General features: G+C 41.3%; 1 protein-coding gene across 1 annotated transcript in view; it reads right to left on the bottom strand.

The window, feature by feature from the left end:
- Positions 1-11,024: 11,024 nt before the first annotated feature.
- Positions 11,025-25,887, bottom strand: part of PDZRN4 (PDZ domain containing ring finger 4) — a 257,250-nt gene continuing 242,387 nt past the window's right edge. Inside the window, exons 8-10 of the mRNA XM_075152744.1 lie at positions 23,197-23,298; positions 19,670-19,786; positions 11,025-13,203 (exon numbers count right to left, since the gene is read on the bottom strand). Of these exons, the coding sequence (XP_075008845.1) occupies positions 11,677-13,203; positions 19,670-19,786; positions 23,197-23,298 (1,746 nt within the window). The 3' untranslated portion in view covers positions 11,025-11,676. The remainder of the gene's footprint in view (positions 13,204-19,669; positions 19,787-23,196; positions 23,299-25,887) is intronic.

Here is a 25,887-nt window from a genome sequence, read left to right as displayed (position 1 = left end):
GTATTGGTCACTGCCTATTATTCTGTTGCTGAGCCCCACTGAGAGGGGCCTGGCTCCACCTTCTTTACCCCCGCCTCAGGTATTTACTCACATTTATTAGATCCCCCTGAGCCTTCTCTTCCCAAGCTGAATTGTCACAGCTGTCTCAACCTCTCCTTTTATAACAGTGCTCTAGTCCCTTACTCATGTTTGTGGCCCTTCACTAGACCCAGTCCAATATGTCCATGTCTGTCTTGTGTGGGGGAGCCCGGGACTGGACACAGCACTCTCCACTGATGTGGTCAGGGCACATTGCTGGCTCATGTTCAACTTGGTGTCCACCAGGAAACCCAGATGCTTTTCGGCAAAGTTGTTTTCCAACCAGCTGGCCCTCAGCATATACTGGTGCATGGGGTTATTCCTTCCCAGGTGCAGGGCTTGGCATTTCCCTTTGTTGACCTTCAGGGGATGCCTGTTGGCCCATTTCTGCAGCCTGTCCAGGTCCCTCTAAATGGGAGCACAACCAGTTGGTGTGTCACCACTCTTCCCAGTTTTGTATCATTTCAAACTTGCTAAGGGTGCACTCTGCCACATCCGCCAGGTCATGAACGAAGAGGTTAAACAGAAGATGGGGGGAAAAAACCGTCTAAGGAAATTATACGGCTCCTATTGCTGTATTCTCAGAGAGTCACAAATCTAGTTGAGATCTCCCTGCCTGGATGCTGACTATGCTGCTCTGTTGAGTCCCAATCCACTGGACCTATACACGCACCCACGTAGGTGTATGACTGGATGACAAAAAGTGTGCAGCCAGCTTCACTGGTCTTCCTCTGCAAGCAGAGGGGACCTTTTGTCCATTGTTCTGCTGCACTATCAATGGGCTAATGAAAAGATCCTCCTGCTGTGAGGGCAGCCTCTTCTCGCCTCTTTCCTGGATTATTGTGTCATTGATGGCTCACCCATCAAAGTGAGTACAAATAAATACAATAACTTCCCTCTCCATATTGTACAGGGGTTTCTTTAAAGAAGCTCATTTTGCCTTGGATAATATTTTTGCCAATGGCAATAAAGGCAGTGTATTTATAGGATATGTGATAGGTTTTGTTTATCTTTGACATTCTATATCTTAACATTTTCTAGACCATACACAATAAGCAAGCTTACTTTTTTCCTTTCCATTAGTGGTTGAAAAGTCAGATTACACTACTTTAAATTTTTTTCCTTGAGTATATTTAAGAAGGTAACAAAATTCTGTACTTGTTTAAGCACGGGTTTGGATCCGTATAGCAGGCAGCCATTTTGTCAGAAGCAAGCGGTTTGCATAACCTGAGGGAGTGACAGCTAGCCCCCCAAAACTATCAGGTCCCAGATACAAATCAAATCAAATTCACCCACACATTACTGTGCCTAACAAAGTCCACAACATTAACCAGGCACAGAATATCCTAGATGCATAAACAGCCTCCTCAGTGCAAGTGTCACAGGGACTTCGGTGTGCTGTCATATTCCCCAGCATTTTGCTATCACCAAAAGCGGAAAACTGTACTCCCGTTACAGTAGGTCCCACTGTGGCACGGTGAGGAGCTGATGTGGTTGTGAGTCCATGCAGGGGGTTGTGAGTCTATGCCATCATTAGCCTCATAATGATAGCAGTGCAGTTTCTGTACAGGTACAACCTCTTGTAACCTGGCATTTTCATTTGAGACTGTGCAGGCCAACTTTCTGGCAAAGGGTACAAGAAATCACGTTCTTCATGCATAAGTGCTAGAGTAACTGCTCCCATCCTCCAGCTGCAAGACACTGCACCATGTTTATTCTTCTGCAGAGGGAGAGAGGCCATCACGGCATCCACTGCCTCTCCCCATCCATGTATCATCTCCTTCTTACTCTTCATGCCCTGACCTTAGCAGTTCATAGAGGGCTTTCCCTGTCTCTCTGCATGGCTGTCACACATCAAATGCTCTTAGGCCATGTTCATAAGGAGTTTTGTGTTTCAATTCTGTTTCACTGCCATGTTCATAACTGAACAGCTCTGCGCTGTGGCATCCTGCTGAAGGCAGGATGAAATTAATTCTGCCTCATGGCTCTCAAAAACTTGAGTCCCACCACAGACCACCTCATTGCAAGGCCCTTCCATGGGTGCTATCAATCTGAGGGATGTCCTCAAAAATCTTAGTAGCACACATGCATATCACTGTGTACAGCACGGACGTAAATAATTGAGACTAGCTATGCATTATACAAAGCAACACGGGAAACAGCTTTTTGGCCATGCTGTAAAACAGGGATTATGGACCTATCTTGAGCTTCCTAAATTGGCCACATCAGAGATTACTCACTTTGCTTGTTTGACATGATATTTGAACACAAGCTTTTGTGTTTAGACAGAAGGAGTCTTCAAGAAAACAGGGCCCTGCAGCAACAGCCACCAGAAGCATTAATGATTTTAAAGAGATACCCTAGCTTAAACACATCTTACTCCAGACCTTCAGATGTGCAGCCAGTCTGTACAAAGCATGAATTCTTTAGGGGCATGTAGTGGGTGTCAGCAACCAGACACCCAGGCACATTTTGTAGAGGGGTTTATAGTTTTATGGCTTTTTACTGGAAAAAGCACATGTGCAGAACATGGTGCCCTAAGCTTTAGTGCATCCTTGGTCTGGTCTTTGGTGGATAAGCAGAAAAGCAGGAACTCCTTCACTTGGCCTCCGTAATGCCTTCTTCCTGAGATTACACCCCCACTCCAAACACATGCAAATGCCTGTTCTCACACACACACACACACACACACACACACCCCCCGCTCTCCAGGAGAGGAAACCCAGCCCTTTTGCAACTTTCCAGTTCCTTTTTTCATAAAATTTTCTGAAACGCCTCAAGAGGAGATGACAGGCTCCTACCAGATGATTTGGTAATGACTACAGGTCACTTGGCTTATTATTTAGAGCACTTACATCTCAGTGGGAGAGCATTTAATTTCACAACTCATTTGAGCTTTTCTGCTCACCCTTATACTACTAATCCTTAGAGTTCTTGTGGGGATGTGAAGAAAACAACAGGAAATTCAAATAAGCTGTATATTCAGGCTAGGTTTTGCAGTTTTTAATGACAAGTGCAGGAAAGCCCTCACACTGAATTCACAGATTGCCCTTAGACAAGATCGCCAACTCTCAGGGCCTCACAAGCTTTGGCGCTTTTTCTTATAACCCCCCTGCAAGTCAAGCAGCATCATCCTCTCTTTCTCAAGGAAGCAAAACTGGAATTCATTGAGACTAACCATATTAAATCCACATCCTAAAGTGCACCAAAGCTTCCTGAGGCGCTAGGGGCTGAAATGGGCACGTGGCCCAAGTGTCTTGCTGAGGCTCCCAGGATGCAGTGAGTCCATTTTCCTTCTAAACACGCTCATGTAAATGGCAGTACCCTAAAGCCTCTCACAGACCTGTCCCTTTGCTTGATGATGGCTGCAGCATTTGCCAGTGCAGACTCAGCCTTTTGGCTGAGCTGTCATTCTCCATCATCCAGCTAACACAGTTATTTCTGTATTATAGACCCATTATTTGACACTGAAGATACCTGGTTAATATATTAGCTAAAGGGATGCTGAGAATAGTCTGCCGCCTTTAGCAGGGAATATTGGATGCTTTTGCCTTTGAAAAGTCCCACTGGTCTTTCCTTTGTGAATGGCTGTAAATTGCTTACTGGAACTAAAATGCCACTTTTTGTCCAATTCTTTCTTGATTTTACCCAGGAGGTACATAGCAGAGGTTGATTAAATTGCTCAGTGTTGCTCTCTGTCTAAAAGAGACACATGACTCTCAGCATATGCATTCAGGAATCTTTAAAAACAGGAAAAAAAAGAGTTTTTCATACCTAATTACCTGTTGTCCATCCCTTTTTTGAAAGGCATTAACATACTTTAAGACAAATTTTTTTCACTCAGCTAAAGCTATGTAAAAGTTTGAGGCCCCTCAGCTATGAGTCTGATCCCCACAGGACATCTTTCTTAAAGAGGGAAATCATCTGTCTTTTGAGGTGTCTCCTCTCTATTCCTGGAGCTAATTAAACTCTTAACCTAGATGACTAATTTAACTACTATCCCAACTTTGAGGTCATTAAAGTTAGGTGAGGTGATGCCCACTGAAGCCTCCAAAAGCTTTCAATAATTTTCTCCTTTTAGGCAAAACCTCCTTTTAATTTTGGAGGACAGACAAATCCTGAGGAGCATCTTCTTGGTCTTGGAGAATCCAGAGATGATGATAGTGCTAAAGCAAGACAAAAGAAAAGGAGAATAACTGTGATTTCCTTTAGAAATTTTATCTCTTTCTCAAACCCTTCCAAGGCTCCCAGTAAACATTCACTTGTTTGGGAGTGGGAGCCACTTTGGATCCACTTCCATTCCTCAGTTAATGGGAGTGCAAAAACTAGAGTGGACATTATTCCTTTTCACACCAGCAAAAATGGTGAGGCATTCCACCTTGCACTGAAAACTGAGATGAGGTAAAATATGAGATATTCTGTAAATATAAACCCTTTAAAATAAAATGATACAGATGACATAAAAGTATAAAAATTGTTACTGACATGAATAATTCACTAACTATTGCATGGTATAAGTCACCAACTAATGTGTATTACGTGCCATTTAATAGTGGTTGTATCTGAAGAAATATGGAAATTGGAATACTTTAATAACTTTCTATATGAAAGATGATGAGACTGCCTAAATGATTAAGAGGAAGATATGTTATAATGAACTAAAGCCACTCGAGTGTAAGGTAATTTTAATTCAAATCTCCATCTGCTTATGTATAATTAAGACTCATTTAACAAGTTAATGCCTAACAGAGAGAACTGATAAGTTTGGTATTAAAGAGCTTAAGAGAAGTAAATTAAACTGTCGAGTTTGAGGAGCTTTCATTTGAATTCCCTGTACCTGAACCAAAATACAATCCTCCAGAGGCATTTCTTTACCCTGACCATACAGCCAGATGCCAAACTTGGGGAGAAAAAAGAGGTGAGAAAACAGAATATCCTTTTTATATTTTAATTTTTGGTATCATATCAAGTCAGGAATTTGACAGCATCTTTGCTGACATGAATATTTATACTATTCAACCTGCTCACTATATAGTGCCTATACACCATTAAGAAGACACTTTGCATGCCATCAAAAATATTTATGCATTGCAGAGATTGCCAGTGGGGTTAAATAACCTATGAAAATAAGAGGGTTGCCTTTGAAGTGCAAAAAAAGTAATATTTTGATCTGTGGTAAATTTTATGTGATGTTCGCCCGCTTAACTTTCTATTTCATTCTTTCTTCAAATATCTTTCCTGCAAGGTCCAGTAGTCAAAACAGTGACTTCAACCTTTTCATCTTTCATCATGCAATTTTAATTTTCTTCTTTTGGCTTCTTATCCACTGTCAAGATGAGAATTTCCTATATTCACTTCATACTTAAAATTCTCTGTGCTCTCCATTTTTTGTCACTGGAGCCAGACATCAGCTTTGATTTGCTCCTAGCGCTCAGCAATAAGTTAAACACTTTTGGGAATGCATTGGAAGAACAAATACCACAGTATGTCCAATGCTTATTGCAGTGCAGATGTTTCTAGGTGAAGTAACACAACGAATTAAAGCTATGAGGTTTGATGACCAACACCCAATCTCAATAAACGATCGACATAAGACATTGTTGTGATATTTGAAGCTTACTGTTTTGTTCCTAGGCCAAAACGGACTTTCCTAATCTGCTTTAGCATCAGTCTAAGAGCAGAAAAATTAAGGACTGAATTGTTTAAAATACATAAAAGAGTAGAACCAATGTCTTTTACTTCTCAAATTGAGTTTTGGGCAATGGAGGTACTTAAAATTCAACAGAAAGTGAAATGTTCCTTTGTGCATACATCCATAGATTAACACAATTTACTGTTTGTAGCAAGTCTCTTCATTATAAAAGCATTTGGGTGAATATGCATTTTGTATGTTACTGTGTATCTCACAAACAAGGGAACATATGTTTTAAAAGGGTTTCCTTTCCTCCAAGGCTTAAAAATGTACTCTTTACAGAGACGTCACCAAAGACATTTGCAGCACTTCAGTAGAATGAGCTTCAAGTGGCATGGGAAATGTACCAAATTAACCAAATCACCTAAAATTGACTAGTGATGGAAACCTACAGTTACAGTCAGACAAGGGTTTCCATTTGTGCTGATAAGCTGATCTGTGAGAAAAAAAATTGCTTCTTTTAGTGAAATCCCCCCTCCAATATTTATTACCTTTCAAGTTCAGAAAAATCTTGCTTCTAAAAGAGAGGGAAAGAGAGACAGAGATAGAAAGGGAAAGAAAGAAAGCAAGAAAGAAAGAGAAAGAAAGGAAGGAAGAAAGAAAGAAAGAAGGAATGAAAGAAAGAAAGAAAGAAAAAGAAAGAAAGAAAGAAAAAGGAAGGAAGGAGACTTAAAAGCGCAAGATGAGCTTACAGAGCCAGGAAATTCAGATTTTAAAGCAAATTTAAAATCCAAATGCAAAAAAGAAAAGTTAGAAGCTCATACCTAAACTATCAACTAGTCTGGAGTGGGAGGAGGCATGATTTTTCTCTGTGAAACATTGCTGATGGCCCTTCCCTGGTCCCTGAGTACATCCCAGAACACATCATGCTGGGACACCCCTGATCTCCTGGATGACACTGTCACTTCCGGATTTTGGAATGCCAGAGGATATTGTTTTGGGATATCTTTGTACCTTTACTGAAGAAAGAAGCTTTCAGCAGGGAATATTGGCATGAGATGGACTAATTAGTTAGCGAGGAATGGGTCCTGTGCTCTGCCCCTCCCCATGGTCTAGCGAGTGTGAAAAGCAGCACATACATCTGGATGTAACTCAACTGTCAGTTTTACTTTACAGTTCCTATCAGTAGTCATCATCATGCCTGCAGCTCAGCCCCACTACCCACAGCTATCACGCCGAGGATGGTATATGAGACAATCCCTTCCTTTGAGCTACTTAATCTTGTTTGTAAAAAAAAAAAAAAAAAAAAAGAAGCGTATTTCTAAATATCTGCCTAATGTGGCTCACTGGCCAAACAGTTTTTGTTTGTCAAGTGGTCTTCACCATCTAAGCAATCTTTACGACAGAATAATTCCACTTCTTAAACTCACTGGTATCAATGTATCAATGTTTTGAACCACTACACAAATGCCATTTTTTCCTGGCTAAGAAACAGATGAGTTTGGCCAGGGAAGTCAAGATCCTTAATTGCCAGGAGCAGGAAAAGCCGCACATAGCTGAAGGCTCTCGCAGCAAGAGCTGGACCCTTTCCCCAGGAGGACAGGAACCCACTCGCTCCTGAGAAGGGCCCAGGGAATATACTTGCCTTGCCACATGCATCCCAAATCCACAGGCTCCGCCTCATCTCAGAGGTGCCATCCAAAGCCAGTCAGCTGTCCATGTAGGAGTTGACATTAGGGCAAGATTAATGACATCTGAAATCCTGGGCAAAATCTATACACGATGCAGTTATCTGTAACTAAAAAGTGGAGCAGAGTGCTTAGCCTCACAAATGCAGCAATAGCCATCCAGGGGGAATGCTCTTAATTTAAACACAGAAACGTGCTTCAGAGCAAAGGCATTTAAAGAAAAAAACCTGTTCATGATCCCTCTGCAATATCCTTTCGCCTCCAGCAGGCATTAGCCAACCAGCCTCTCTCAGAGAGTAACACCACCAGGTTTATGACAGCTGCTTTGTTTTGCTTTAGCCAAATGCCAGTCCCCATCACATTCATTTTATCCTGGCTCCCCAAGAGCATTTAATGCTCTGAAAAAGCAGTAGGTCTATAAAATGGATATTAATAGAGCACTTAGCACATACATGTTTGTGATTAGCAGCTTAAAGGTTAAGAACCCAAGTAAAACAAAACCTGGAGTAATTCCAGCCTTGAGTCAGGAAGTATTTTGGCACCGAAGCCATGTCATGCACCAAGGGTGCTGTTCTATAATTTGTACCAAGAAATGGGGGTTGGAAATGAACATTAGTTAAATTTAAAAAAAGGAAAAAGTCAGGCATCGTGATAGTAATGAATAATTAAATCCCCACAAGTTCAGAAAGCATAATGCTGAAGTTGCTGTATCATCTCTTCTGAGATCCTTGTAGCCCTCTTACAGGAGAATGCATCAAGCACAGACTAGATTTCATCTCTGATTGCTCTCGTTCAATTCATATAGTGTTCAGTTTCTTTCTTTTGAAAAACATAATAATCTGATGCAGTAGGTTTAGTTTATTGTCATGATCATACCAAAAATACAATTTTTCCTTTAAGGATACTTACATTGGAGAGGAAGATTTTAACCTCACTTATGGTAAGCAATGCTCCTAAATCAGCTGGCAATAGTTGTCAAGTGACACAAGATAACTCTTTTTACAAGGCCATCTTGCTGCCTTCATAGGAAAAATTACCTCCCACTGTTCTCGGCTGGGTACCAGCGTTGGGGGAAGGATGAGTGGGACATTAACTCCTTCCCCAGCAGTGATGTGGCCATGATAACACACCTATGCAGCTCCTCTTCCCTGCCTTTTGCTCTTTATCTCAGAGCTGCAACCAACCCTCTTAAGCAAGATCTGGTCTTGTTCCAGTTGGAAAGTATTTTTATTTTTATGTTCCTTCATATGAAAAAAAAATAGTTCTCACAACAGACAAGTCTTTTTTCTTTAAAGATTTATGACAACATGAAATGTATTTTGTTTCTTCTCTTTTAATTTGCCTTGGTGCTAAAACGTTATTTTCCTCATTAAAAATTATGACATTTGGAAAAAAGTATATGCAGGAATAAACAGCATGTGGGATGTCAGCCTTGGATTTCACTGATGAAGAACTGCTGGGATGAGGGAGCACAACGCCGAGTCCTGCCCTGCAGAGAAAACCAGCTGAGAACAGCGAGCAGCGAAACACTCGCCTGCCATTCAGCCCCTCTGCATCACCACCCCGGGTGGCCTCACAGCCCCGCTCTGGGGTCGCGTGTTTATTTTCCATGCTAGCAGAAATGATCAAGGAATTTCATCAGGGCAAAACACAACACTTCTCCCAAAGACTGCTTAGGGAAGAAAGGAAATGTCACTTAATAACCGCAGTTACGAAGGAAGGAGAGAAAACCATGGGCTGGTGGAAAACCTCCAGATTAAAGACTGGGCAGGGGCGTGCCAATTCCAGCAGCTGAAGAAGGAGGGAGAAGGTGGCTGGGCTCCGGCAGGCATATGTCCAGCTAGAAACCACACCAGGGTGTGCCACCGGCAGTATTGCTGTTTCATCTCTCAGTCTTCTCTTTGTCTCTCACTAGATTTTGATAGAGCTCTCAGATTTGGATGCATTTCCATTTACAGCCTATTAATATATAATTTCTATAAACATTGTTTATTTGTTTCTCTAATTATTCTCTATTACTTAACACACACATACACCCCGCCATCCAGTTAGGTCTTTTCTCTAATTAGACATGGGTTTTCCTAATTTTATTTCTCAGTGGTGAAATAATGATATTACATTTTCTGAAGATTCAGGTTGTTCTCTGAATTTGGCTGTCATAATAGTTAGTTTGAGAGGAGCTCTGAGTCATGATTTAATAATGGGAAGAAAATAGTAAATACTGTGTCTAAGGGAAAGGCATAACAGTAGCCATTGTCTGGAGCTGATGGCAGCTGAACTCTGATTAGGAATGAGACCTATTTCTAGGAGTGTGATCACTGGAATGCAATGAGGGGAACAGCCAAATCTCTCTGCTTTAATGTCTCCAGAAGAAGAATGTGTACCTTCTCAGATGACTTAGGTTGGTCAAAGACAATTCCCTGGCTCTGTTGGAGGGGCAATTTGGTAATGGCCCCCTGAAGCAGTACTGTATCACCCCGTGATCCTCTCCAGCCTTGGATTCCACACTTTCTCTAATTTAACGGGAAACAGTGGAAGTATTCTTCATTGTGCATGAACAGCTGTATGTTTAGAGAGGATTTAGCATGATTCCCTGAGTCTGGTGGGGAGAATTTTCTGATTATCAAACTGTGAACTGTCAGTGGCATAATTTTCTTAAGCATTCAGGGAGTAGCGTTCTTACGGTATTTACATGCCTGGAGATGCAGAGAGCACTGCCAATGCCTACTGGTGCCAAAAGTGGTTAGAAAACAAATGACCGATTTCCAGAACTGGATAATTTGTAAATACCGTCATATGCCTTTCTGCATCTTTAAGCATATCTTTTAAAGCCTGATGCCAAGTGACTTCAGCACCTAATCCTGCTGTCAAAAGCACTTCAATCAGTTAGGAACTGCTGTGAGTCATGCGCAGGGATAACATGCGCAGGGCTATGAGGCAAAGTCTTCAACCCCACTGACGGCCCAGAACTAGTCATTTCAGCTTGCCATAACTCACTGGGCTGCTAGCAGCAGCAGCTCAGAAGATGCTCCAGTGGCAGCCGAGGTGCCTCTGCTGCAGGGAGAGACGAAGGGAGACAATGCCCTACTCTATCAGGCACCCAGGCAGCAAGTTGCCCTTGCTCCTGAGCCCCAGCCAGCTCCCACTGGGGCTCTTCTGAAAGACTTGGATGCTCCTCCACAATAAAGTTAAACACTTAACTCATTTAGTTGCCTTTTCTTCTCTATTTTTCCTTAAGTCATCTTCTATGAAAATGTCAGTGACAGCCACTGCTAGTCTTTCTTGCACGAGATTTGGCTCAAAGTTAGGCATATGCTCTGTTTATGTTTTGTATGCGTAGAAGAAATAGCAAGCTCAGCCAGGGAAAGGACCTATAGTAGTTACCTGACAGCATACAACACAGTAATATATCAATGAATCATTCAATCAACTAATAATAGCAGGTAAGAGAAAGCCAGAAAGACCCACTCACTCTTATGTGTTCTGCAAAATGAAAAGCTAATCCGTAAGAACCAGTCTATGGAATTGTGTCCCATGTTCTTGAAATCTCTATACACTGTAAATATCATGCATAGTGAAATGACTCATCCTTTAAAGGCAAATGCTTAATTTAAATCAAAGAACTCTTTTTTCTTAAAGATAAGCAATAATTTATTTCTCTTTAATCTTCACAATTATCACATACTGCCCAGCTACATGACCAATGCCACTACATAACACAGGAGATTGCCCACCTACACTTTACTTGGACAAATACAATTGCAATTTACAGATTAAATGTACTGTACAATGTGTAGTTGGAAAAATGTCATTCTTATCTATATGATGGGATGTGGCATATGATTTATTAACAGATGCAATCTAAGATGTAAAACTTTAAAACTTGTTAAGCCAAGGATACAGTATAAAGCATTTTGTTTTGGTATTGTATTGTTACTAAAGTAGAAAAAAGAAAACTAGAGAAATAAATCCAGATCTTAACTTACAGGATATGTATTAGGTTAAGAAATTCATCGGCTTCTCCACTTTTTTTGTTTTGCTTTTCTTTTTCTTTTTTTTTTTCTACAAATGAATAATATGAATATATTGCAGGATAAAGACAGACTGCCAGATAGAGAAGGTACCGTTATATGAAAAACAAATGAAAAATTACCAGGTAATTTTGCTTACAAAAAAGGTCAAACTATAAACAGTCACAAAATATATAAAAATGCCACATTGAACGAGGCAATCGTACTCTACCTAAACTGGTAGTACACTCTCTGAAAGAAGTTGCGTTCATACAGTAGTAACTGATAAAAAGGCATTGTGCACTCTTGTGCCATCTGGAGATTTAGCACCATGTGTCATCAGTTCTTGGATTGTCATCCAGTTGTCCAAGATTTTCTTGTTCCTCTTTTTCATCATCTTTTTGTGACTCAGTTCAATAATGTTAATTTCCTTTTTGCCCTCGCTGCCACTCTGCGGACTTTCCTTAAGACACTCCAGCCTGCTCCTCATCATGAACTCCCGCCGCCTCCTCTGCTCCTTAGCTCGCACCAAATGCTGCTTCCGCTCTTCTTTGCTCCAGTAGCGACCCATCTTCATCTCACTCATCGTATCATCATCTGTCGTCATCCCACTGCGCTCCTCTTTAATTTTTAAGGCACGTTCCTTCAGGATTCTGTCTCGCACGGGTCTCTTTGTGATGTACCTCGTCCCATCACTCCTTATTTTCACTTTCCATTCCATCTTGGGCTCTGCACACTTCTGCGAGTCTTTGCACATACTCACCAGGCTGAGCTGGCTTTGGGCGTACTCCACAGCAGACTTCTGCTGGATCAGTTGCATATAACTTTGATAATGCTTTGCATGAGCAGGTATATTCCCGTACCTGTAAGAAGAGCTGTGATATGGAGACAGGTAGGGAATGTGCTCACTGCTCTGCTTTTCCTGGTCTGTGAATTTGCCACTTTCTGATGCCAGCACTGCGTCCTCAGCAGCACTGTTTTGCTCAGTAGGTTTGGTTTTGGCTGAGGTTGTCTCCCTGTTGCTTTGTCCTGAGGATGACTGATTAGCCACGATTGTGCTCCTCAGGTTTTTCCTGTTGGTTATGCTGATCATCCTCTGGAGAGAGTTATCGGGGGACCGCTCCACAGTCAGCGGAGTGCTCCTGCAACTTTCGGCCGTGTTGTAGGCGCTGGAGCTGTCCTTGTCGGACTTCTCAGGGTGCTCCATGATGTCATCCAGTTTGCCTCTTTGTACATCTATGCTGGTGTTATAATTCCTGAACCCTTCGTCATGTAAAGCCCAAATGTCTCCGTACTGATCCCTCACCTTTTGGAGCCGGTGAGCTTGCATAATATTCTGGCATTCGAGTTCAATGTTCCTCAGTTCCTCATTGAGTAGCTGCAGTTCATGCTCCACTCCGTCTTGCTCTCTTCTGTTGCACTCTATTGTGCTGCTCGAGTAATACAGGTCGTACTCCCCGTGGTTTCGAATCTTGCACTTCAGTTCCAACAGCTGCCGAAACCTTTCACATTCCTCCTCTGGGTTTCCTATGAAATCAGACTCAATGTATTCCCCGGACACAAAGCTTTCATTGCACTGGAGCTCAACACTTCCTAATGTATCTTGGCTGTGGCCCAGCTCCCGCTTGCTCTGCAGGGTAGCGCTGTTCTGCTCCTCAGGTGCATTTTCTTGCTCGGAGCTCTCGTCATTACGCAGGCTTTCATCTGTAGGCCCCACCCCACTGTCCTTCTCATGATTGTTGGATGATGAGGTTGCAGTGTCTGTAGTGCCATCCTCCTCTTCATGTTTCTTTGGCTAAAAAAATGAGCAAACCAAAATGATTATCAAATGCAGACCATATTACATAAGAATATTTTCCAGCTATGTTTTGCTTAAACAGCTGGGATCTGATTTAAGCCGAATTAAAACAGATCACTAAACAGCAGTCCTACTGCTCATAGCTTTTAAACATTTCTGAGAGTCATGCTGTGGTGGCCATACTGAGTGAAGTAGATGAATTACAGCACTAGTGACATATCTTCTAAAGTCCGGAAAGCAATATTTCTCTCTCTAGCTAAGCCATCTCTTTGCACTGCTTAAAGATAATGATCACCAGATGGTGCACTGTTTTTGATTCTGGATTATGGCCAGAGACTGGTGGAGCTGAAATCTTCTCAAACTTGGGAAAAAGCTTCAGTACTGGTATCACTTCAAAAAAATAGAACAAGCAGCCAATCACACAATGACTAATACAATCTAAGAGGGTGCAAAAAGACTACTTTTATCAGTGGGGCTTTTGGGTTTTTTTAACCAGTGAACTCCTTGTTTGCTCCACGGAGATGGGCAGGGTTGATGCCTGCAGAGGGCTAGCCTGTTCCACTACACCCTCCACGGCCCTCTGTCACACTTCTTGTTTTCAGTAGTCTTTTTCTGAAGGACTGTTTATTTTGAATTTTAGGATTTTGCTCAAGTAGACCTCTCTCCGTTGCATCCCTGGAGATCATTTTTGTTCCCTAGTTAGAGTTTATGTTCCTTAGAAATAAAAACAGCCTTTTACCATTAAGTGTTGAACAACACTGAGTACTCGCCATGGGCATAATGTCAAGCTTTTAGGCTGTTGTTTTTTAATTCACACTCCACTCATTGTACCTAACCTATTTATATTCTCAACCTATTTATATTTGCAAAGAATATGAGATAATACCTCTCTGAAGAGACAGACGCTTTTTATTTTTCAAACTGGATAAGCAAAGAATTCCCCCCTATTCCTCTTACAGAGCAATCACACAGAGTGCAATTTATATGGCCTGTTCACCACATATCTAAGTGTACATAGTACCAACCAAATGCCGTTTCTCTTTTAGGAGGTGTAATTGCATAATTATGTATAATTGTAGTAATAATCAAGGGAGAAAGAAAAACGGTACAGTGTACCCGGTGAAAGGAAAGAAACTCAGAGAGACCACCGTCATAATTCCCTTTTTCTATACTTTGACAGACAGTAAAAACAGGATTAACACGTGTCTCCTATCTCATTCGTTCTCCTCTCTTCATGTACACTTCATGATCACACACCCTTCAACTGGTTTCCTTTCTTCAATTGTTAGGAAAAACTAATGGCCTAGTCTCAGAAAAACAAAAATTACCTCCACCCTCCAAATGCAACGTAACAGTGGAATAAAATAAATACTGAAAGAAACACAACACCAGGAGAATTCAGTGTCTCGGACAGACCAGTTAAAAATTTCTGAAAAGATGTTTTAGCAATTTGTTGTCAGGCAAGACTTGCAAAATCATAGCATACCTTTTACACTCATCCTTTTGCACATACAACGTGCAGCTGATAACAAAATGCACAATAAATGTATAATTCTCATGCAGCTTTGGCAGCCACGCCAGTGATGTGCCAATTACTATCACTCACTCTCCCCAAATGGGGAGAAAATCTCCCCTTGAATTTAAACATCATGGGACAGAATGTATTCAGTGTTATTCGAGGGATCATGCAAAGGTTCAGTGTTTCTTGATGCTGTAAGGTCAGAATTTTCTAGAAAATAGATTTTGAAACTGCAAGGGACAAAGGCAGACTTTCATGAAAATTCTGCAAGTTTTAAAAATTCAATGGTATGTATTTTCCCAATCTGAGATCCTCTCAGATCTTTCTACTTATCTGCTTAAAAAACAAGGATATCTTTTTGTCACAGGAAGAAGCAATATGAAGAGTAGTACCAATAACACTCTAGATAACTAACTATTGAAGAATTGTTCTGTAATCATCACTTATTCTTTCTTTCCTCAGCTCATGCATTGCTGTGAAGGTGTATAAACTATATTGGAAGATTTTTTATTATGGCTCTTGTTATATTTTTCCAAAGTGGCTGCAACACTTTAGTTCCATTTTCAGGAGTAGTTGGAGAAGTGGTAGGAATGCAAAATCTTCCAGCATCACCTGTTTTTTAAGAGTTCAAAAATGTCGTATTTTACACAGAGAAAAAACCCAATGTCTAGAGAATTCTTCATGAAAACCAAGAGTAACCAGAAAGAAGAGCACCCCAACCAGCCAAGTGGTCAGGGCATTCACCGGGAATGCTGGGGATTTAGGTTTAATTTCATATTTTTCTAGTTTACCTCCTCCAGGCGAGTGCTGCTACATAAGCTATATAGCCATACTGTGTTAGCACAGTTATACAGCTTACAGGAGCTGGGCTCCATGATGCTTCATCTGAGGTCTCCAGCATCGTGCCACACCACCAAAGCATATATTTGAGCACTTCTGAAAAATCCCTTAATGTATCCATTTGTACAGGTGTGGAAACAGACTTCACAGTTCGGGCCCACGCAATCAACGCTTTCAGAATTAATGACTCTTGTTTTCCACACCACTTTTATCAACAATTTAAACTTTGCTCCTTCAACTTCCACTTGATTTAGACTGAGTGAATATAATACACTGCCATCTACTCAAGTTACACTATCCATAATTAACACACGCACAAAAGATGTAAACAAAGCAGACCCCATCTTTCCAGTGTAACAGAAATCAGACGGGTGGGATTGATTTCACCAAATGTAAGTGTCTATAGTACAGGCACCTGAATGTCAGGTAGTCTCTTTGGGTTCCCCTCCCTGTCAGGAAGAAACAAGTGCCTGTACAATCAGATTTTTCTCAGCCTAAAGCAGACATCCATGTTATGTTAAATCTTTCCTAGGATGTGGATACTTGCAGCTAGTTCAATTAAGAAAATGGAAAGCAATAGAGATATTTATTGTACTGCATGTTTTTGAGATATATTTTTTAAAAAATCCACTGTGACTCAAGTAAGGTAGCCCCTGGCATTTCTGTCCTGGACTTGTCAGGGCTCCTAAACATGTGCAGACTGAGCAGTCTTTTACAATCTGAGATTATTTTAATTTTATTTTGAAAGGTAGCAAGCCTAATTCCAGGTTAAGTCCCTTCTGAAAAACAAGCGATAGTCTCCAGTTGTCAGAGTGTTGCTTTTGTCAGTGTTATCTATTATTTATTCCAAACAAAGTGTTTGTTTTCAAACGTACATTGTCAATCTCTGTTACAATTACTTCTGTTTGAAATACCAAAGGGCTCCTTAGGCCTCATCTTTGCAGTGAGAACTCAGATAATGAGAAGGCAAACCTGGCGGTGCGTACAATCAAGCAATAAATGAACCTCAAAAGAGTCTGCATTTCAGCTCCAGCAAGCACTCATGGCTATAAAACGGCTAATCTTGCAGGAATTCAGGCACTGTTCTATTCTCATTTTACAACTTAGGATGTATATTGGGACTTAAAACCCAGGTTGCTACTAAAATCTGAAGGCAGTGAGATTCAGTCGAAGGTTTTAATAAATGTAGCTGCTGGGCACTCCGGTCAGTCTCTGGCAGTGAGAGGGAGACTGACCCCAGTGAGAGGAATCTCCAGTGGCAGGTTAACCACGAGGTACTCCAGCCACGAGGGAAGACTGGGATTGATTTCAGTGGTGCACTAAAAGGGAAAATGCTCTTCTGCAAACAATGCTGTTCTTTTAAAACAGGCCTTTCGCAAAAAAGAATTTCCCCCAGATATTTTCACTGCAATTCAGCTTTGAATGAACTCGAATGAATTTTTTTATCCAATTCTTTCTCTTCTTAATAGGTTTTGATATATTCCGTGATACCGATAAGAATTTATGCATGGCAAATGTATGGTATTCTTCTGAAAGTTATCTCTGCTGCACAATGAACCGCGATGTTGTAAAGGGGAAGGAATACAATGAGTTATAAAAAATGGAGAATTACATCTTTCCTCGAGGTTTATTGGACTATTCTATACAGAGAAGACACAATTCTTGATTAAATTCTATAATTTAGCTCAAAAACATACAGAAAAGACATGACTATCTACTTAATTCTTCTTTTACAAACTGTACCAGATTTTTCTGTGACAGCTCATACTAAATGTTAAAATGGCATTCTGTAAAACAGACTCGTGTTTGGAAGGATATGCTGCTATAATGTGTACTCATTCCTGCAGCTCACAAGATTCAGGATTATTCAATAGAGACGATTATGAAGCCAGAGGACTGTGTTTTGGTTCACAAAAATTAAGGCTGGTGTTGGAGCGACATCTCCACAGCCAACCAGGGAGCTTAAAGATACTCAGCTTGGCCACTGGCAGCTGCAGTGAGAGTGGTTTCATTGCTCCGATGGATTATGTGATTCACCTCAGGAAACTGCTAGGTTTCCCAGCCTAACAAGGAGTAAAGAACCAGTTTTCCGACTTGCCGAGTCACTACATAGAGTCTAGAGAGACAGCAGCTGTCACAAATTACTGACGCCCCATTACACACTAAGCTGCATTTGGTTGATTCGATTACTCATCAGAAGGGCAAAGAAATGTCTGGCTGTCCTAGCATTACTTCAAGCAACCCAGTGTCAGGCACCGACAGAGCACAAGTGACCATAATTTTTTCAAGTGTAGCTCTCTGCTATGGTAATATAAACTCTCAATAGGGAAAAAAAAAATCCTTAGTATAAAATCCCAATGGGGAATAAACAATCTCAATGGCTTCTGTGAAACCAGTTCACAGAATACCACTGTTCAATAATTAACACTATCCGCAACCCAAATTCAGTGAAAAAGCCAAAGCTTGACAAGATCTTGGGTGTGGAAGGTCACAACTGTGAAGTGATTTCAGAGGCCCCACCACGTTGTGTGAGGGGCTAGTAGGGGTTTGTAGGTAGACCTGCTCAAGAATTTCCCCCAGAAGTGGTGGTTTGTGTGAAAATGTCATTGTGCAAATTGCTTTGCAAGGAACAAGTGTTCTTTCTGACAGGAAATTTTTTGCTATCCAAGATAAAATTTGTGGTTAAAAAAGATAAACAAGATGCCAAATATCAGTTCAAAGTAGCTAGCAGTGCAGTAGTTAACAAATTTAACTTGGGAAACTGAGGCTTGGATCGCCGCCTGGAAAAGAGGGTCATAACTAAAAGGCCACTATAAATCCTGCTGCAAGGCTCCCTTCACCTCTGACCCTGGAGTTATTCCACTTTGTGTAAATAATTAAATGCATATAAGATCAAGGATTTGTAACCTGATCTATCATATTCCAGATAATTGACTTAATTATTCTGTCAGTGTCTCTGTCCCAATGAATATTTAATTTATGTACAGTGAATAGCTTTAATAGGAGCTATCACCTAGTCAATAGCCCAGCGTCAAAGCTGGAGGGGATGTGAGGAGGAAACAGGCTAGATGCATGTTCAAGCTCCCAGTGTGGACCAGGCGGTGCGGTATTTGAAGGCAGGTCTCTTGTTAGCCAAATAAGCTCCGTGGTTTCCAGAAGGCAGGCTCTCACAGTCTTTCTCCCTGTCTTTACTTCAAAGAAAAATGCCTCAGGCTCTGCTTTCGAGCAATTCAGAATAGGGAAAAAATTGTAAAATTTCTGTGGGTGGAAAAACAGTTCCTCCCCAGCTGCATATATGCAGAAGCCAGGAGATGAAGTTGGATTTTATTTCCTTGGCTCCACACAGGTTGGGCATGCTGACAGGTCATCTGATCTAGGAGGGCATAAGGTCACTTACGCCTTCCACAATAAAGTACAACTGAGAAGACCCATCTCTTGATGAAACTGTAGGGCTGGGGGTGCACATGCATCTTTGCCACAATCACACTGCTTACAGCACATATGGGTAGGTAAAAGTCAGGATAGCAGCAAGCTGAGACTATGCTAACAATATGCTTATTTGTCTCCATTAACAAAACAAATGCCAAGCTGTGCGCTGTCGGTATAAGAAAAATACACTTGTATTACCAAAACACCTGTTGTTTATTTTAAAGACCTCTTCCATCTTGTTTTGCAAACTCTCTGGTGCAAGGGCTGGCTCATACCTTGCATGCCTACAACAAGAGGGGCACCTATCCCAGCTCAGAGCTCTAGGTGCCGCACTGATACAATTCATTAAAAAAAACCTTGACATAAAATATAACAACATAAATGCCAAACACTTCAGAATTAAAGAACGAAAGCAATATTATTCTGGGAGTTCAGAGAAAATGAGAAATCTGCTCTTATCACAGCCTCCTAAATTGTTTGCTAACTTGTTATACTGGGCCTAAGCGTCTATTGTTCTCCTTTTCCTTACCTACAGCATGCCGGAGTTCACAGCATTTTAAAGACAGAATTCTAGCAAGGCCTTTTGCTCCTTTTTACAGCGTACCATTTCATTCTCTATTAATAAAAATGTATACCTAGCAAAATTTCAAATGATACTTTTAGTAGCAGTCCTACCTGCTCCACCTCATTGGCTGTGTACTGCATCGCTTCGTTATGCTGCTCTTCCAACATTTCCAAGTTTAACTCCTCTAAGAATTCATTCCTTTCATCATCCAGCCACCCTTCTTCCAGCTGCAAAGAATACATTAGTACATTATATTATGTTAGCAAGTACACATGCTAAAACAGGGTAAACTCAAATGGCAATGCTTGACTAGTTTGTTTTATCCTAATGATTCTCTTCAGAAAGCCAGGCGGTAGGAGTTCGCATCTCAAAAAGAGAAGGAGAAAAAGAAGGATTAAAAAAATGGGACTTTTATGCCTTTTATCCTTTCTTGAAACAGTATGACTGATTTTCTCTCATAATGAAGGAGACTGCACAGCACAGACATTATTTCCTTTCAAAAGGTATGAAAGGCGCAGCGCATAATCCTGAAGCTGTCATGTTCATTACCGCCGAGAGCCCCCGCGCTGAACGAGCGGCAATGTTACTAATAGGGCCAGGAGGCAACCGGGGTCTTTCCTCTAACAACCTCCGCCCCAGCGCTGTGCCCTGCTGCTGCCACCTCAATAGAACCCTTATGTTGCGTTTCTGTCACCATTTTCCCATTGATCTTCCAGGTAAAGAAACAAACAGAGGAGGGTGACAGAAAGATGCGGTGACTTGAAGGGCTGCTATTTTTGTTCTTGCGGTGTGTCTGGAAGCAAGGCTTATCCATTTGTTTGGTTTTTTCCCCAAGAGTAAAATAATACTTTGACATTTGGTGAAGACAGTGTTGCAAAAGGACAGGAGGGAATGCTGTGTTTTCTGTCAAGTGAGTATATCCTCTCCCCGCACCCACTTTGCACCCTTCACATCTTTCTAAACTGATAAAACAGGCACCCCTGGCCGAAAACGCTATTCTTCCCGTGTTGTTCACCGTGCACATGGCACACATCCATTTGTATTTGTAGTCCCTTGCCAGATGGCACACTGCGTTGAAAAGGTCAGTGACACTCCTGGCTATAACGACGGGACCATAGCAGAAGGAAACACTTGTTGTTTTGTTGCTGGTGAAGGAACCAGAGGAAGAAGGTGACAAAAAGATCCTAAAAGTCTCAGCACTGGACAATTACAAGAGTACTAACTATTCATGTCCTGAGATAGCAAGAGCAATGTAACACGGGCCAACACCTACAGCAGAAGTACCACGGCATCAAAGCCAGGAGAGCTCCGGCCACAGATGCCAGTCAGAAAAGCTACACGAAACCAGCAAGCAGTAGTTCAAAGCTACACAAGGAGTGATTGATGCTGTGTGGTACTTCTAGCTGAATACTGGCAGGAAACTACCGTTTCCTTCACAAACTCTGATGTGGTTTTGCCCATGCCAGTGAACTCTTGCCTCTTATAAAGAACACAAGCCCTTCACCATTTTCCTTGGCAAAGCCAGCCTCTAACAGCTTGGGATTAGAAGGAGGCTTTTTTCTTGAGAACATGTAATTTTTATGTTTCTCCTTAATGGGACTTTCAAAACGTTCTCTGAAACATCTGGTACTGGCCACTAGTTTTGTTTACTTGCCTTGTTTGCTTTTTTCCCCAAGGAAAGCATGAACACAGCCTTCCTCTACCATAAAGGACATAGTTGAATTTCCCTCATTTGAAGAAATTGCAGAGATTAACATATCTGGAGGATGAAAGATGAATCTCACTTGGGCAAATCTGCTGCTTTGATTGTGGCAGACCCAGTACCTAACTAATGGGAATGCTTATGTTATGTTACAGCTTTTAGAATAAAAATAATATATGGCTTAGTATACATGTGCACTACATACACTGTGTGCACATACACACATGTGAATGCACATGCCTGTGCCATTTGTTTACATATTAAACAGCCTGTCTGCTCCTCCGGTGCTCTGTTTTAAAACTTAATTATTCATCGGTATTCACTGCGCAAATAAATGGTCAGAGGTGGTTTTCTTTCCTGTTACCGAATGAATGCGCTCAGCAGTCACCCTTGCAATACTACTGTTACCATTTTCTGTCTAGAAATAAAAGCTTCTTTAATCCTGCTGTCTTTTACCAGAGTCAAAGCAACACAACTAGCAGAAATCAGTTTGTGGACAGCCTGATTTCTGACATACTCCTTTTTCTTCTGTTTTGTATGAATATGTTCTCAAAACACATAAATTAAACAAAAAAACCCAACACCAAAGCGCCAAACCCAAACAAAACACACTTTTATAATTTGAAAGGAGCATCTATATGGGAAACTATATTGGTACAGCTAAGTAATTCTTTATCTATATTGATGTAACTTTTTCATGTTGACCAGTGTAAACAAATACAGAGAATGAACTTCCCCTGGGCATATATTTTATAAGTGGGTGGGTTTCTGTTCCCTACTGAAAAACAAAATCTTAGTGAAAAATAGTATGAATAATATTGAAACAACTCTTTCAAAACTTCTGCAACTTCCAGTGAGGGCTACAATTTTGCAATATAAAGTGATGCATAGCTTTTTTTGCTGTACTATGTCACCAGTTTTATGGGAATTGTTTGAAAAACAAAGGAAATGAATGCTGAAATTGTGAATCTTTTATAACTACCATATTCAAGTAGAGATTCCAAGTGGCACTGAATTACACTTACTCAATTCAATTTATACAGAGTATGCAGCTAGTGAGACTGAGAATATCAGATCAATAGCATGAGAGACAAATGGCCACATAACCAACTCTGAATTGTTGGCAGATGGAGAGAACAGTGACAATATAAAGTCTTTTTGCTTTGCAATAGCCTACAAACAAAATATAAAGGGAAGTACAAACAGTACTCTTCTTCCACTCTACCTCTCCTTTAGTCTGATGATCAACCTAACATCTGCCCCCTGCAATGATATAAAGAATTCTTGGCATGGCAAGATTCTTGGCATTGACATAATTTTATTTTTAAAACCATAGAAATGTTTCTAAAAGCTTTTGAAAATGCATCTCCCAAGGTACAATTTGTAATGTACAAGCAAGGTTTTTGTGACCAGGGTGCTTTGAAAACAATTAGATCCAGGTTTGCTGAATGGTATTGTAGTGAAAGTCCCACAATTGGTACATAAATGAACAATTTAAATGCCTGCTTATAAGCACATAGGATAAAAAGAGCCATCACCAATGACCAACCACAGCTTTGTGTAAGTTCATATAAACGACTGAGGTAAGTATGGGAAATTTATCCCCAGAACAAATAAGAATTATCTAACAAGTAATACATAGTCTTCAAGTTCTAATTCATACATTACTAATATCATATTAGTGCTGTCAGCTTTATTTGTATACCTGCTTACTCTGTCTGCTGAAAAGGAATTGCTTACTTTTGGGAGAACAAGCCCTAGTAATATCATGTTATTTTCTCTTTTGGCTAAATAGGGGCAAAGCTCTACAATTATCTGTTTCCTCCTTTTGTCAGGAACTTTGGCATTCCTATTTCTCAGCAGTTCATTATTTACAGTGACAGTCAATGTACAGTATAACCCGGGTTCTGGCTCTGTGCATCTATTTAGTCTAACCTGCATCTCCGGTCTTGCGACCAGCAACACGATTTTCTTGCATTCTTCGCTGGAGAGCAATGCCACTGCCTCTTCCCGATTCTGGACATCTTGGCCATTTATCTAGAAAACAAATGAAAGTGGCACATTAGTTTCTATTTCCACAAAGCAACACACAATAAAGGGCAGATATCAGCTCATTTGTGCTGAATGTATGGACAATGAAACTCGTGCAACGGGCTCATCTTCAGCCCCTCAGTGGTAAGTGCCTTCACTCAATTATGCGCTTACTGTAAGAGCTGTATCGATCGTTGAAGGATGGCGGACATCAGAGGAAGCAGTTATGTTCATAAATGTCCAACCTGCGCCCTGGTAACATACATCTAGCAACACAATTAACCAGCCCCTGACAGGTGACGTTCATCTTTCTCCGTTCAGAGTAATGGAAGTGTCACTCTGAGATAATAGTGCTGGTGGAAGCAAGACTGGTAATGCTACAGCTGAAATCAGTCACACTGTATGCTGGTAGAGAGCCAATTAGAGAGCTACAGTATTATCTCTCACCAGACAATACTTACAGGCCACTGCTTATGGCTGCTCCATTTAATCATTTTATATTTGTGTGGACAGCTTAGTACCCAGAACCACACAAAACATATGTATCCCCCTTACAAGGGGATAATCAAAATAAAAGTGGTTCTCCAACAAGAACGTGCTTTTCTTGCCACCTTTCTCCTATTCTGTCACCTCATTAAAACAGCCACGTCCATGACTACGTGGTAACAAATACATTTTGCATTGTCCAAAACCCTTTATTGAGGGAATCAAATAAAAATCTTATTTTCCATACGTATTTGTTTTTGTCCAATTCACAGCACAAGAAGTGGATTATTCTCATTGTGGCAATAAAAATAAATACTTGGTCTGTTTGAAAATGGGTGAAAACAAAACTGGAAGACAGGATCTGAATATTTGGGGGAAATAAAATCTTGTAAGGTTTGATTTCAAAGTAGCAGAAACTTCCTGGTTGAAAAGTAAAGAGAAAGTTGCATTTCTGCACGTATGTTTGGCCTGAAAGTCCTGACTCAAAACACAGCTTTAATTCAGATTAAAGAAAACCCCAGTGTATCCTGATCACCTAAGTGGCAATGAGTGAAATGTCTGAGACCCTTCAAAGCTCACATGCAGGGCTAGCTGTGGTCTGCAGGAGACCAGACAACCATTTGGTAATGCAGAACTGCCCTAACCTGAAAAGCAGAGATGCAGCCACAGGGGCCCAGGAGAGGATCTCTGGCTTGTGCAAAACACCCCCAGCCGCGGTGGCTGCTCCGGCGATTCCTATCAGCCAAGCAACTGCCCCTCTCCGACCTTGGAGGCGGTGGCCCTGCTGGCCCCACACAGCCTGGAGGTGCCCACCCCACACCAGCTGCACCATCATGAGGCACAAGCAGGACTTCAGCCTGCCCCACAGCATCTCACCCCCATGCACAGCACTTGTCAGCCTGGAGGTTCACAGCTAAAAATAGCAGAAGTTTAGGCAGGTCTCGCTAAGACTGTCCTTATAAAACCTTTCCCTTGACTGTGTAACATTTGATGTAAAGTACTGAGGCTGTTCTCAGATGCTTAAGAAGACTGCAAAGGTGACGGGAGAGGTATGAGGCTTGTGAGAGTGAGAAGGGGAGAGTTTCAGCTTCAAAAATGTGAGGAAACCTGCTGTAATTTCATGAGAAATACACAAAACAGAGTGTTCCCCCATAGCCTTAACTGATGTCATCCGCCACCCACAGAAAATGTCCCCACTCAAGGATCCGGCTCTCTCCCAGCCTCAGCGTAATCCCCCCATAATGGCACTGTCACCTTCTATTTCTCTGAGTTATCTCATCAATAAGAGTAGATAGAGGGTCAATGTGTTTTCACATATGAAAGTAAACCCCACATAACTCTCTGGGTGTTAACTTTAATGATCAAACTCATAGCTATATATCACCACTGACATTAAAGTAATGCTCCAGTCTACAAAAGGACAGCAGAATTACCTATGCTTTTCTCTCGCCCCCAGAGTCTTTACTCACAATCGAAATGAATTTCATTAGGAACTGGAGAACGTTTGCCTGAACTGCTGTTGGGTCTCCACTTCACCCAGAAATTCCAGAAAGCAAGGAAAGGAGCAGAAAATGGACCTACCCTCTATTTCCTCATTTTGAAATGCATAGAGTAGGAATGAAAGTTGTTTCTACTTGGTCGAATAAACAAGTTTTTTTTCTGATTTTTGAAAGTTAAAAATACCATTATATCCTGTTTTCTTTCTTCAGTAGGTATTTTATAGAAAGAGGCAGAAGACAGTGCACTGACTTTTCCACTCCTAGCCGCACCCCATGATGTGGTTCCATCACCCCGCCGCCCCAAGTCCCACCGAGGGGCTCACTGCCCTTGCACCACAGCGTCCATGTCTTCTGGAGGGGAACACTGTCCTGTGAACGTTTTCACGTTTCCAGCCACACAGAGAATAAACCAGCAGTCCCTGAGTGAGCCCTGACATTAAAATGTAACTTCTTATTTCCTCTCCAAAAGATGGGCCACTTTGGTAAGCCAGCTCGTAGACCCTGTTGTGTTAGCTAGACTCCCACAGCTGATACCAGGGTAAGAGATACAGTGACAGGTTTCAGCAAAGACGTTTCCTGCAGAAATAAAAAGACTGGATGGAAGGAACAG

This window comes from Calonectris borealis, chromosome 1, assembly GCF_964195595.1.
Source record: "Calonectris borealis chromosome 1, bCalBor7.hap1.2, whole genome shotgun sequence".
Lineage (NCBI taxonomy): Eukaryota > Metazoa > Chordata > Aves > Procellariiformes > Procellariidae > Calonectris > Calonectris borealis.
This window is presented reverse-complemented; position numbering and strand designations above follow the sequence as displayed.